A 15,306-nucleotide genomic window follows, 5' to 3' on the forward strand; every position below is an offset into this window, starting at 1 on the left:
ACTCATCCCCCGCCTCAGCCTTGGAATCCGTAGAGTCCCTCGTCCCATTCCGTCGGGGAGGGGACTCAGAAATCACGCTCTGAGTGCTGGGGGCGCCCCAGGGGCCGGACCCCCGGCTTCCAGGCCCTGCCTGTGGTCAGAGCCAGGAAACACTTTTCACAAAGTGGTGGGCTTGTCGTGTTGCCACTAAGGCTGACCCAATAATTAGATTCTTCTTCCCCTTTTCCACCTTTGCATCTTGCTTCTCCACAGTGAGAACTCTGTTCTTAGTAGCATCAGTATATTTTCCTATTCTATATTAAACACGAAATTCTTTGATAATCACTATACCAATACCACTGCCAAGCACAGACAATTAAGTATAGTTCAAGATTTCTTTGCCCTTTTTAAAAAAAATATATATTTTACTAATTTCTTACAGAGAGAAAAGGAGAAGGATACAGAGCCAGAAACATTGATCAGCTGCCTCCTGCACACTCCCTACTGGGGATGTGCCTGCAATCAAGATACATGCTCTTGACCAGAATCAAATCTGGGACCCTTGAGTCCGCAGGCCAATGCTCTATCCACTGAGCCAAACTGTTTCGGGCTGTCCTTCTTTGTTGTTGTTGCTTAATCTTTACCCAAGGAAATTTTTTCATTGATTTTATTTTAGAGAGAGTGGGAGTAATGTAAAGGGAGAGAGAGAGAGAAAAAACAAAAAACAAACAAACAAAAAAAACCAATGTGAGAGAGACACTCAATTGGTTGCCTCCCACACACCCTCTGATCGGGCCGGGATGGAACCTGCAACCCAGGTATGTGCCCTTGACTCTTCTGATGCTTAGCCAGGACTCTGCCACTTTTTATTTTACGTGTCCCTCCGGATATGTACAGAATGTTAGATTTTAAAGTTACCTGAATCTCGGTTTCTTCTGTGTGGTTATGTTACTGACTTGTATATAGTTGCATTAATTTGTTACTGTTTTATTCAGTTTTAAGGGTTCCCCCCTTGCTTTAATTTTTAAACATGTAAATATAGTAACATGACTCAGATCACAACTATATAAAGACAGGCTCAGAGAAATCCTGCTGCCTCCTTCCCCATAGCATATAACTTGTTTCTGTTTTATCTTTCTTCTTTCTATTTGCTGTTATAAACAGATACATGTGGTTGTTTCTAACTCCATTTTTAAACGGCAGATCACACGTACCATGTACTCTTTTATACCTTGTTTTTGTCAGTCAGCCATGTCTGGAAAATCATTGGCACCATCCTCCTTCCTTTCGTACAGCTGGGCAGTGCTCCATGGGGTGGGATGTAGTGTTTTCATTTGGTGGTTAGTGTTTTATATAGTGTGCTGGGGGAGAGGGGGGTCTCTTTAAAAGGCTGAGAGTGGCTGAAACCTGTTTGGTTCAATGGATAGAGCGTCGGCTTGGGGACTGAAGGGTCCCGGGTTCGATTCCCGTCAAGAGCGTGTACCTTGGTTGCGGGCATATCCCCAGTAGGGGGTGTGCAAGAGGCAGCTGATCGATGACTCTCTCTCATTGATGTTTCTGACTATCTCTCTCCTTTCCTCTCTGTACAAAAATCAATAAAATATATTTTAAAAAATCAAAATCAAATGAAGTTAAAAAAAAAAAAAAGGCTGAGAGTGTAGACAAGGAAGTGAGGGAGCAGGCCAGGGGGCTGATGGGGGATGGAAGCAAAGCCCTTCCATAGGCTTCAAGCATTTAAGGAACTTGGAGGAGCTCATTCTACTGGGAAGTAGCAGGAAAGAAAGCTGTCAAAGGAGTCAGGGCTGGGACTCAGACATCAAGTTCTGTGGGCCCTTTAAGACCCACAATTTTACTCCCAATGAATGGAAAGTTTTGGAGGGTGCTGAACAGGAATGGTGTCATAACGAACCATTCTGGAGAGCAGTCTGCAGAGGGCGGGCGAGGCTGCGGCTCACTGCAGATAAGGATCAAGACTAAGGGAGAAAAAAGCCAGGACCTTTGCACATCCATTGATTTGGCTGGTCCCGGTCCCTGGGGACCCACCCCACCACCACCAGTGGCCAGAGGGGCTTACTGGTCCTTACCAACACACACAGTGCAAACACTCTGAACAGTGTTGTTTTTGTATAAATCAGTTTGTGCAGTAATGAATGTATTTATTTCTCAGACTTGGGGCAAGCGAGAGGCAGCCAGGCTCTGCCACCTCGCGCTCCTGCCAGACCAAGCCACGGCAGGGGCTCGTCCAGGATGGCACAATAAGATGAACCTTTTAAGCAAATAAGAATCTCAGAGAGCCGAGACCGGTTTGGCTCAGTGGATAGAGTGTCGGCCAGCGGACTGAAAGGTCCCGGGTTCGATTCAGGTCAAGGGCATGCACCCTGGTTGCGGGCACATCCCCAGTAGGGGGTATGCAAGAGGCAGCTGGTCGATGTTTCTCTCTCATCCATGTTTCTAACTCTCTATCCCTCTCCTTTCCTCTCTGTAAAAAATCAATAAAATATATTAAAAAAAAAAAAAAAAAGAATCTCAGAGACTCGCAGCATAGCCATACACCTCAGCCTGTGAACGAGCAATCCGGACCCAGACAGCTTTCAGAACCCCGCGCAGCCATGGCGTGTGCTTCCTGTTAGTCACCACTCGGGGCCGGGCTGCCCTCTGCCCCCACCCCATCAGTATTCACTGGACCTGACCGAGTGCAGGAGTGCGATCTGGGCTGGCTGGCTGGGCAGGCAGACCCCAGCCGCCATCCCTGCAACCGTCCTGAGCTGGGGTGAGGCCTGGGCAGCCGCAAGGGCAGGGCTCAGGGAAGAGGTCACTGTGTCCGGTCCTGTCCCCTGACTTGGGGGACAAAAGCAGAGGCGCCAGGCCTCCGGCGAACAAACAAGGGGTCTCCGCTCTGACCCCTGAGGGACCAGGGCCCTTGCTCTTCCCCAGAGCCACGTTGGGACAGATGCTATTGAACCTGTGAATCCGATGCCAGGAGAGGGGATGGAGGGGGAACTAACCAGACCCTCCGTCTGACATTCCAAACGAGGGGGTGGGTGTGCACTGTGGGAATTGAGGCTGCCCAGTACCCCCCAGCTTCAGTCACCCCACTTTTTCTACCAGGAACTCCTCCCCCTACCTCACCTTGCTATTTATTGCTGTAATTTATTGACCTCAGAAATGCTGCATTTCAGACCTCACTTGGGACAGGGAGGCTCTCCAGCCCCACCCCCACCCCCCCACTTGGCGGGGCCCTGTGGGGCCAGGTGCTGAGGGGAGCCTCTCTGTACCCACCCATCACTTGCTTTCCCCCTCCCCCCTTGGGGGACCCCAGGTTGGGCACTGGCCCATTCATAAATACCTCGAGGGGGAGGGGAGGGAGAGGGATGGGGTTATAGCTGTTCTGTTTAATTGGAACTGGAAGAGGGATCATGTCCTTACGTTATGTCCTTCCCAGAAAGAGGAGGGACACCATGATCACACTCCTGTACTGGCCACCGCCGCTGTCCGTCATCACATTGAGCTCTCTTCCCTCGAGAGTTTGGATAAATTCAGGTCAGAGCTGCAAGTTCGCAGCCCTCACGTGTCATAGAAAAGCAATTCACCTACGACTGATCTCTCCGTTCAGAAGTGTGCAGTCTTAATGTACAGTGATGAGAAACTGTTATTTTATGATCTTTTCATTAAAAGCTTGATTGAAAACTAAAAAAAAAAAAAAAAAAAAAAAAAGACTAAGGAGGAAACGGGCGCTCCCCGGGAGTGTTTTGAAGGGGAAGCCGGCAGGCAGGATTTGGGGCTGGTTACATCAGTGGGTTGTCACTATGTGGTCAGGGCAAGAGCAAGCTCACTCGCAGGAACTGATGTGTTGGCTCTTCTCAGCCTGCCCCGTTCTGAGGCCGGTGAGGTTTTATGGACACCTTTGCTTGACAGCTGTCCCCCCAACTGGACGGATGCAGGAACCAAGGCACACACCGCTTACACCTCTCCTCTCCGGGGCTTGTTTCCATGTAGTTAGTGTAACAGTGCACACTGTTGCAGTCTTTGTCAAGCCTTTCTGCATCTTAAGACATTGCCCGCCATCACTGTGTGAGGCTGGCTCACGGGCTTTGCTGCCACCAGGATTCCGAGTCTGGCTTTCCCTCAGGAGAGCTCCCACGTCCAAGGGCGGGGCGCTGCGTTCCTGCCCAGAAACCAGGCCCCACCCCCTACACCCCGTTATCCTGGCTGTGAACCTCACAGCTCCTGGTTAGCAGTTTAGATTTTTGTTTTCATTTCATTGTCCCACCTTTTTTTTTAAGGCGGGGGCGAATTACGTAGGGCGGCAAGTTCCCACCATCCATCGGGCTGTGCTCCCGCCATAACCTACAGCAGCACGAGGGGACAGCTTGGGGCCTTAGAATTCAGAAGGCTAGTGAGTTACATATTTATTTATTTATTTATTTATTTATTTTATATTTTAAAAGACTCCTCACAATCATGGTTTATTTCTTTAAAAAAAAAAAAATATATATATATATATATATATTATTGATATTTTACAGAGAGGAAGGGAGACAGAGAGAGTTAGAAGCATCGATGAGAGAGAAACATTGATCAGCTGTCCCCCTGCACACCTCCTCCTGGGGATGTGCCCGCAACCAAGGTACATGCCCTTGACCGGAATCAAACCTGGGACCTTTTAGTCCGCAGGCCGATGATCTGAGCCAAACCGGTTTCGGCTACATATTTATTTATTAACATTAACATCTTGCCATATTTATACTCGCTCTACATCCCCACATACTTTTACATAATTCCAATAACATCATCCTATTTATGAAAATAACAGTAATCCCCTACTATCACCTGACTTCTGCCCTTATTCGAATGTCCTCACTTGTCACAAGAGCATCTTTTTTTTCTAATAAAATAATTATTTTATTTTTATAAGTAATTTTATAAATAATTTTGAACATCTGATCAATAAGATTATACACAAATATGAGAATATTGCCGGGACCGGTTTGGCTCAATGAATAGAGCGTCGGCTTGGGGACTGAAGGGCCCCGGGTTCGATTCTGGTCAAGGGCATGTACCTTGGTTGCGGGCATATCCCCAGTAGGGGTTGTGCAAGAGGCAGCTGATCGATGACTGTCTCTCATCGATGTTTCTAACTCTCTATCTCTCTCCCTTCCTCTCTGTAAAAATATCAATAAAATATATTTAAAAAAAACAAACAAAAACAAATATGAGAATATGCCACAAAAAAATAAAGTTAAGCATTTAAATATACAAAAACAAATTTAGGTATAGATCTCTTCGTAAAGTACTCTTAACATATACATAATTTATAGCACGTACACAGTAACTTCTGGAACGAAAGATGGGCCACTCTGAGACTCGCCTGAGCCGTGTGGCCGTGACAGCCCCCGGAAAGGAGGGCGGAGGCCCCACTCGAGGGCTTTCCCCTGAATTCTCTGGGTTAGAGGCAGCACTTGCCCACTTCTGTGGAACTTTCTTGGAGTGTACTCTCCTCCTGTGACTGACTACAGCGACCATTTGTCAGCAGCCACATGGTGGCATTTAAAACAAAACAGCAGAACAAAGCAGGGTCTGCTTCAGTGAGATCAGCCTCGTGGGCGAGTCTAGAACATGCTTCTCAGATGCACATGGAGCCGAGCCCAAGAGTTGCCAAACCTGCACTGGGGCTAGACCCCCCCCTCCCCTCCCCCAGAGTCCTGTTAAAACCTTTACGTCAGCAATTAGGATTTCTTTAATGCAACAAGGTGCTTAAAACACAGGGCAACTAAAGGAGCTTACAAAACTGTCCTTGAGGTTAGTAGGGGTGTCGAACTCAATCAGAGAAGGGGCCAAAATCTAAAATCCAGCCTAAATCACGGGCCGAATGGTTTACTGAACAGTCATAAACTGACAATGTCATAAACTGACAGCGGAGTGCAGTGATGACAGTGCGGTGCGGGCCACATTGCAAGGCCTGGCGGGCTGGATTTGGCCCGCGGGCCTTGTGTTTGAAACATGTGGGTTAAAGCGATCACAGAACAGAGAACTTGGTTTTGGAGACTGCAGATTCGAAACATTGCGAGCATTCCCTTTGCTCAGGCTGGCTGTTTTCCATCAACAAAACACGGCCTGAGCTCTGGGCCCGACTCTCCCACTGCCCTGCCCTGCCCTGCCCTGCCCTGCCCTGCCATGGGCACAGGCGGCTGCTTCTGGCTTCTGTTCCTCTTCCTTCTCCCTGCTCAGTGTGGCTGGGCCTTCAGCCCTGGTCCGCTCCGCCTTCCCTGTCTGCAGTGAGGTATGTCAGCAGCTACACCGTCAGCTTTCCCAGTGAGCTGGCCTCCTGTGGCCGCAGCCGCATCATGTGGACGGAGGACAGCAGCTCAGCACACGGTCCCCGTCTGACACGGGACTCAGCGGCCAGGGGCACGGCCTACCCCTGTGGCTGGTCACCTTCAGCGTCAGGAGGTGGCCAAGCAACGGGTTCCACGGAGCCCCTGGGGAGACCCTGCCAGCCCGGCACCCCACCCGGCACCCCGCCGGCTGTGCTGGGGCGTGGGGAGAGCCCGCCCGGCTGGCAGTGCAGCAGGCAAAGCCGAGGGCAGGCAGGGCTCTGCCCAGCGGTCCCTGCACAGGAGCAGATGCCTGTGTCTGCAGGTGCACCTAAGACGTAAGGGAGTTCCTGACTGTAAACAAGGAAGAGCATCTTTTTTTTATAAACACACACCCACACCAGGATCTTGTCACATTTTGCACGTTGCATTTGTTGCCGTGTTTGGCTTAGTCCGGACAGATACCTTTTAGAAATCTGAAAAAGACTCGGAGTCACTCGCTAAGAACGAGTCTGTCTGGGAACCGTGCTGTCTCCGCGACTCAGGAGGCACCGGCTCTGGGGGAGGCGGTTTCTCTGCTTCGGAGCAGAGTTCGCCGCACACATGGGCCCCGACGCCCGGCTGCTGTCCTGCTTTCTGCCGTCTTCTCCTGTCCTTTCTCCTCGGGTGCGGAAAGCTGTGCGGCTTCCCCTGCAGGCACATCTCCTGAGACTGCGCGGTCACAGCGGACACTCGCGCAGCCAGGGCCCTCCTATTGCCTTTGCTCAGACGGTGGAGGGGGTGACAGCGAGTCCTAGCCGGTCCTCTTTGGGGCGGCTTCGCTGTCATCCTGCACCCCCAGGGAAATGCCTGACAGTTACTAGATAGGCCCGACCCTTTCCTTCCTGCTGCTGCTGGAGGCCTGGGAGGCTCCCTGGGGACCAGCAGGAGGGAAGGAACCCTGGCTGGAACCTGAACCGGTGTGCTCTCTGCCAGCGGTCTACCTTTGTGACCTTGATCTGTCCTTCAACCAGGCCTCCATCTGAGGAAGCCAGTTTATTCCCGTGGCTTGTTCTTCAGAAAAGAACCCCTTCCGGTTCGTAGTGACCTTCATCCCTTTCCATGGCACCCCCACCTGTCTGCGAGATCAGTGCCTCAACCTCCCTCTGGCTCACTGGTAGCTCCTTCCCTCCCTCCCTCTCTCCCTTCTCCCCTCCCTTCCTCCCTCTCTCCCTTCCCTCTTCCTTTTCTCCCTCTCTTCCTCCCTTCCTCCCTCCTTCCCTTCTACATTGAATTGTACACTTCATACGTTTTTGCTTTTTTATCGATGTTTTTTAAAAAAAGAGAGAGAGGAGGGGAGAGGGAGGGAGAGAGAGAGACATCAATGTGAAACATAGACTAGCTGCCTCCTGTATGTGCCCCCTACCAGGAATTGAACCCAAACCCTGGGCATGTCCCCTGACCCAGAATTGAACTGGTGACCTTTTGGTGCCCAGGATGATGCCCAACCAACTGAGCCACACCAGCCAGGGCTCCCTGGTAGTTTCTTGAACATTTCCCCCATAGACCAGTTAAAACATGGGGAGGAGAGGACCAAGGTCCAGCAAATTATAAGAGATATGAATAAGGCTGTGTCATAAGTTAGTTGTCATGGAGTTTCTCAACTATGAACTGAAAAAAAAAAGGAAAATAAAAGGGTTTGCAAAGACATTTTGTAATGAAATGATCAATAGTTGAAATATCCTTTTTTTAAAAATATATATTTTATTGATTTTTCACAGAGAGGAAGAGAGAGGGAGAGTTAGAAACATCGATGAGAGAGAATCATCGACCAGCTGCCTCTTGCACACCCCCTACTGGGGATGTGCCCGCAACCAAGGTACATGCCCTTGACCGGAATCGAACCCGGGACCTTTCAGTCCGCAGACCGACGCTCTACCACTGAGCCAAACCAGTGCCGGCCAATAGTTGAAATACCTTGAATCAGACTTTGGAGAACAGGTGTACAAAGACTGACAGCATCTTAAATTACTGTAGTAAGAACCTTTTTCCCCGAAGCAGGCTGTAGGCCTCAATACGTTCTGAGGACAGTCAAGGGTGAATGTGGCTTTTGAACACGGCAGCGTGTGGTTACCTTAAAAGCATGGGCTGCTAGGAAGTAGTGCTGTCAGAGAGGAATAGAACGCAAACAGGTAAAACCCGTGTTGGTAATAGATTTTATCTAACTGGCAGGGATTTTTATTTTGGTTAAGGTGCCGTTCACGAGGTTTCTGATCAGCTCCACCCCTCACCTGAGTTATAACTTCCTGCCCCTGGGTGCTGTAGGTGCCGGCACAATATTTTCGTTTCAACATGTAGTTGGTATAAGTAAGAGATTAAAAAAAATTTTTTTTTAAATTGATTTCAGAGAGGAAGGAAGAGGGAGAGAGATAAGGAACATCAATAATGAGAGAGAAACATTGATTGGCTGCCTCCTGCATGCCCCACACCAGGGATCAAGCATGCAACCCTGGCATGTGCCCTTAACCGGAATCAAACCGTGACCTCCTGGTTCATAGGTTGACACTCGACCACTAAACCACCCTGGCCGGGTTGAATAAGAGATTTCTACAATCCCCTTTTCAAATCAGATCTTCAGCGTCTGGTTAGCATTTTACCCCCACACACTCTATCTCCATCTCATTGTGGACTGACCACATGTGGTATGCTCAGAAGCCACGTGTGGTTAGTGGCTACTGACGTGGACTGGACGGCAGCGGCTGGGAGAAGAGAGGAGAGAACGGGAGAGTGCTGTAGGTGCAGGAATGCAGGAAGGAGAGTCTGTGAGGCCGGAAGACAGAAATGATGGAAAGGAGGTGGATTCAGAGAGCCGGCACCTGGATTCCGGACCGGTTCCTCCCGGAGGCACGGAGTAGCTTGCCAGCCGAGAGCAGGTGTCAGACAGGTTCTGGGCAGTTGTCGGGGCTGGGGGCCCAGGGGGGTATCGCTAACTGGCAGCCAGGTGAGAGCGTTTCCAGGCAGAAATAGATGGAGACGGGCAAGAGGTGCTGTAGCAGCCGAGACCGTGGATTTCTGCCTTTAGTGACCAAGGAAACAGAAATGACTGCCTGGGCCTGGGCCTGGATCAGGGGGGATCAGCCAGGAAAGACAGAGGCGCCCCACGTGGTGGCTCACGGCGCAGGCCTCAGAGGCGGGCTGCCTGTGTCTGGACCCGCTCTGACCTGGGCCAGCTCCTGAGCCCCGTGGAGCCCCAGGTTCCTCACCTGTGACCAGTGGTTCTCAGTCTTGGGAAGGCTCTTCCCCATGTTCCCAGGCTCCCTCCCCCCCTTTCTCTGGCCCCGCTGCAGGCCAGCTGTGACCTGTTGCACACAGCGGCAGCCCTCATGAATGACCCTCTCCCCCCCGCACCCCATGCTCTGCTTCGTTTTGCTCAGCAGCTCAGAAGTCTCTCAGAGAGAGAGACTTCTCTTTGCCACGTGTCCCGTTCCTCCCAGTCACTCTCACACGCACTCCAGGACGGCAGGGGCTGGGTTCTGTTTACTGCTGTGACGGCCTGGGACATAGCAGGGGCTCAGTATCTGGTGAGTGAAAATGCGAACAATAAGGCTGCTCTCGGGGAGTTGACTTGAGGAATAAATGAAGGAAGATAGATGGATGGGTAGATAATTAGATGGATCTAGCTTTCTTTGGGTTAATCCTCACTGGAGGATATTTTTTCCCATTGACTTGTAGAGAGAGTGGGATGGAGAGAGGAAAGAGAGAAGAGAGAAAGACAAACATCGAATGATGTGAGAGAGACACATTGATCGGTTGCCTCCTGGACATGCCCTCACTGGCCTGGGATGGAACCTGTAACCCAGGTACATGGCCTTGACCGGGAATCAAATCCATGACCCTTTGGTGCCCAGGACAGTGCTCTAACCAGTGAGCAACACCGGCCAGGCTTGATCTAGCTTTTCAGAAGATGCGTGGCACACAGTGAGCCCCAATGCAGCGAGTGCTTGTGCTGCTGCCGTGGTTAAACCTCATCCAGACTGAGCCGGCCCAGGGCTCATTGGATTGGATGTACTAGGAATGAAGTTAAAGAATGGAGCTATAGCCGAAACCGGTCTGTCTCAGTGGATAGAGCATCGGCCTGTGGTCTGGAAGGTTTCAGGTTCGATCCTGGTCAAGGGCATGTACCTTGGTTGTGGGCACATCCCCTGTAGGGGTGTGCAGGAGGCAGCTGATCGATGATTCTCTCTCATTGATGTTTCTAACTCTCCATCCCTCTCTCTTCCTCTCTGTGAAAAATCAATAAAATATATTAAAAAAGAATAAAACAAAATAAATAAAAGTCAATGAGGGAAAATATCCTCAATGAGTATTAAAAAAAAAAAAAAAAAAAGAATGGAGCTGCAGCCATCTCCATGCCCGCTGAGCGTGTTCCCACCCCAACACTGGAACCCGCGTCACGCTGCACTGAGAATATTCGTGCATTAACGAGACATGACTTGGTACCAGCACCCTCTCAGTCATTCTGGGGGCAGCCCCTCTCCTGCATGCAAATGTCCGAACCGAGACGTTGTTGCCCAGGCTGGGAGCAGGTCCTCCGAGGGGGTGTGGGCTGAAAGCGAGAGGCGATTTCAGAGAAGTGAGAGGGTCAAGGCTGTGTCAAAGCATCCAGGGCCGCCCCGGGCTCTGCCGTCCCCAGGTCTGCGGAGGCCTCAGCCAGTCCCCATCACAGCATCACACATGGGAAATGCCATGCTGCCTCATTTGGGTACTGAAACCGTCAGGGGATTTTATCTTTTCGCCTCCAATTTTTACGTTAACTGCTGGCCCGGAGGGGTGCTTTGGAGAGAGAGCAGCCTTTCAGAAGGCCTCATACCTGTCTAAGAAAAGCCCTTTCCCTCGCCCTGAAGAGCCCTGAGAAACGGCTCTGTGACAGGCCGCCTCTCCCGGCCTCAGACGGGTGGGACTTGCATTGGGGCTGGTGTCCCTGCGTGGGTACAGGGTACAGGTTTACTGGGTTTATGCCCTGAGCGGGTGTGCCCCCTCCGCCTCGAAGGGGAAGCCGTAGACAAAGGGAACATCTAAAAGGAAGAGTGGAGCTGAAACCGGTTTGGCTCAGTGGTAGAGCGTCAGTCTGCGGACCGAAAGGTCTCAGGTTCCATTCCGGTCAGGGCCATGTACATTAGTTGCAGGCACATCCCCGGTAGGGGGTGTGCAAGAGGCAGCTGGTCAGTGTTTCTCTCTCATCGACATTTCTAGCTCTCTATCTCTCTCCCTTCCTCTCTGTAAAAAATCAATAAAATATATTAAATATATATATATATATATATATATATATATATATTAAAGGAAAGAGCTGGGGATAGGATGGGGGGCTAGGGTGGGGAGTGGGGAGCCAGCGGACCCTCCCGGCTGGCTTTGGCGGGAGGCAGGCAGGGGAAAGGAAGGGGCTGTTTTGACCGCATCTGAGTGGTCCCGGGCCGCTAACTCCGGCTCCAGGGGAAGGTCTGTGTCTGTCCTCGCCGCGTCATGGATCTTCAGCCAGGTTCCCGGCACTCAGGGTTTGGGTGACTCCTGTTTGCTGCCTTTTGGACTGCACTGAAGTTGTATTTTAATCAGTTTAATTAATCGGCTTAACTGTTCATTGAGTTTCCCTATGACTTCTTTGATTGTTCCTTGGATGGATGGATGGATGGATGGATGGACGGACAGATGGACGGACGGATTTGCTCTGGTTTTTCTTCCTTCCCACACTTAAGTCTCTCTTGTCCCCTTTCCGCTTCCTCACTTTTTTTACATTTCTCATTTTTATTTACCTTTAAAAAGTTTATTGGGGTGACATTGGTTAATAGAAGTGTATAGTTTCAGGTGTACAGTTCTGTAATGCATCATCTGTATATTGTAGTGCGTGTTCACCACCCCGAGTCAAGTCTCCTTCCATTGTCATTCATCCCCTCTTTACCCCTTATAACTCCCCCCAACCCTATTCCCTCTGACAGTCACCCTACTGTGGTCTGGGTCTGTGGTGGTTTTCTCTTTGCTTAGTCCCTTCACCTTCATCACCCAGCCCCCAATCTCGTTCCCCCTGACAGCTGTCAGTCTGCTCTCTGTCCATGAGTCTGTTTCTATTTTGTTTGTTAGTCCATTTTATTCATTAGATCCCCATATGAGTGACGTCATATGGTCCTTCTCGAACTTATTTCACTTCGCATAGCCTTCTCCAGGTCCTTCCATGCCGTCCCAGAGGGTGAGATTGCCTTCTTTTCTGTGGCCGAGTGGTTCTCCATTGTGTGAATGTACCACAGCTTCTTACTCCGCCCCCCTGATGGCACTGGGGCTGTTTCCAGATCTCGGCCCCTCCCACAGATTCAATTGGGTGTTTGTCTAATTGTTTGTATGAAGTCTGGTGTCTCCAACAGAACGGAAGCTCCAAGAGGGCAGGGACCGTGCTTGTCTGGTTCTCCCACACAGAATAGATGCCCATTGAGTATTTTCGGAATGAATGCATGAATGAATGAATGGATGATGGGACCAAGCTGTGGTGAAAGGGGATCTGAGCAAGGAATCAGAAAACCTGTGTCCTGGTCCCTCTGCTGCCCTAAACTTGCTGAGACACGGGCAGTGGGTACGCCTCGGGCCTATTTGCCCATCTGTAAAATGGACGCAGCGTCCCCAGAGCCCCTGGGCGTGCTGAGGGCTCCGGGGGGAACCGGGAGGACGTGAGCACACACCTGGAAGAGTGGAGGCCTCACTCACCTGCTGTCTCACTTTTCTTGGTGCTCTGTCCTGTCGCCTGTGAAACGGAGGTCACTGGAATACCCTTTAGGGTTTCTTCCAGCTCAGAATTACGGCGATTCTTTCTGCACAAAAGTCTCCCTTCCCTCCCTCCTCGCTTCTCTCCACACCGGTCCCGGCTTGTTTCTTCTTCCGATTTCACAGTTCGGAGGACATCGCTCCTCCCCAGGGAGGACAGAAGCCGCCCAGCCATGCGTCTTCTCTCCCACCTCCACCCTCATTCATTCATTCATTCATTCATTCATTCAAAGGCATTTCAAGCCCCACTACGGTGAGTGGGCAGAGTCCGCTTGGAATCCTGCCTCTCTCTCATCTGCCTTCCCAGTACTGTTGAGTCCGGAAGATAGCGCAAACTCAGCAAAGCAGCGGGAGGGTGCCGGTGTCTTTCTGAGGGCAGTCTCCCTGAACCAAGGGGGATGGTTCTGAATATCCCGGCAGATAGACAGATGGGGGATATTTGCTTCTCATTTGGAATTACTGGGCACAGTTGCCCACAATTGGTTATCGAGCGTCTCGATGTTTCCTGCGCTCCTGCAGTTACCCTGGTTGCTGGTCGGCAAAAACTTCACATTTTAGTTTCTCTTTAATGTCTTTCCCCTTAACAGCTGTTCTTCTCTCTTTAACAAGAAAGTTAAGTCTGGAGCAAGATGCATTTAAACCCGTTTGGGGGTATCAGGAATATCCCGGTCTTAGTGGTGGTAATAAATGTTTAATGACTGGATTGAGGAGGGGGAGCGGGAGCCCCTCATTTGAACCCTTCGATCAGAGAGGTTAACCACCGGCTGTGACAGAGTTTGAATCAGCTCCAGCACACAGGGTCCCTTAATCCTCACCGTGCCTCTGGCCTGCTTCCTGCCACTGAGTTTGCTCTCACTAGCTCCCCTGCTGGACAGCCACCAGTACGTCCTCCCTGCCCCTCGTCCCCCACACCCCGTCACCAACTCCTGCGATAACCTCTCAGGTCCATCCACTCGCGGGGGTGTCCCTGGCCTGGTCTGCCCGTCCGCCACTCCTTGCGCGGCCTCTGCCTCCATGCTTGCGCCCCTCATCCTTGTCCTGTGTCCCTGCAGCACGGCCTCCTGGGGAAGGCCCCGCCTCGGTGTCTGTCCTCCCTCCCCTGTGTCCTCTCCACACAGTGAGACCCCTCCAGGGCCTGGAGCGACGCCCGTCCTGTTCGCTGCCATATTCCCAGCCTTGCCCATGAGCCTGGCATGCGGGTGGTGTTCCACCAATGTTAACTCCACTTCTTGGGGTTTGTGGGCCCCAATGAAAGAGTGGACTGTAGCCCTCTCCGGTTTGGCTCGATAGATAGAGCATCAGCCCACGGACCGAAGGGTCCCCGGTTCAGTTCCGGTCAAGGGCACGTGCAGGCTCAATCCCCAGCCGTGGTCGGGGCGTGTGCGGAGGCAACCAATCCGTGTATGTGTCTCTCTCATCAATGTTTCCCGCACTCCCTCTCCCCCTCCCTTCCACTCTCTCTAAAAATCCATACAAAAATATCCTCATATGAGGATTAAAAAAAAAGAAAATGGTTTCTACCTGGTCAAGCATCTGTTTTTTTCTACTTTCTGCTGGCGGTTTATCAGCTTAGCACACACAATAGCTGGTGAATAATTTTTACCATGAAATTCAACTCTTTTCTCCATAGAACATCTTGGAAGATGGTTTTCTGTTTCCAACAGTCGTATTTTTTCCTAACTTTTTTTTTCTTTTTCTCTCTCTCCTAGATCTCAGCAGCTGCCAGAGCTTACCGCGTTTTGGAACTGTAGGTGGGAACGTCACTTTGTCGCCAGCAAGTGCTGTAAGCTTTACAGAAATCACATGGAAAAAGGGAATTAATAAGATCATAGACTGGAGTGGAAACAAGGAGCCTACACATTACCCATTTCCTAATGACAGGGTTCATTTAGACATTAAGTCAGGTGACCTTGTCCTCTTCAATTTAACATCATCGGATGAAGATGAATATGAAATCGAATCCGTGGATCTTACACATGGCCTGAAATTTAATCTTACAGTCCTCGGTGAGTATTTGATATCTTGGTTTGTTTAAAATGGCAAATTTCGCCTGGCTGGCGTGGCTCGGTGATTGAGCGTTGTTGACCAGGACAGTCATGGTTTGATCCGTGGTCAGGGCACAGGCCCAGGTTGCGGGCTCGATCCCCAGGGTGGGGCGTGCAGGAGGCAGCTGATCGATGATTCTCTGTCATCATTGATGTTTCTACCTCTCTCTCCCCTTCCTCTC

General features: G+C 50.8%; 1 protein-coding gene across 1 annotated transcript in view; it reads left to right on the top strand.

Moving 5' to 3' along the window:
• The window catches only part of CD58 (CD58 molecule), a 31,560-nt gene that overhangs the window by 4,104 nt on the left and 12,150 nt on the right, over positions 1-15,306 (top strand). The window contains exon 2 of the mRNA XM_084866406.1: positions 14,789-15,085. Within this exon, the coding sequence (XP_084722532.1) occupies positions 14,789-15,085 (297 nt within the window). The remainder of the gene's footprint in view (positions 1-14,788; positions 15,086-15,306) is intronic.

The sequence above is a fragment of the Pipistrellus hanaki genome, assembly GCF_964339955.1.
Source record: "Pipistrellus hanaki genome assembly, chromosome: 18".
Classification (NCBI taxonomy): Eukaryota; Metazoa; Chordata; class Mammalia; order Chiroptera; family Vespertilionidae; genus Pipistrellus; species Pipistrellus hanaki.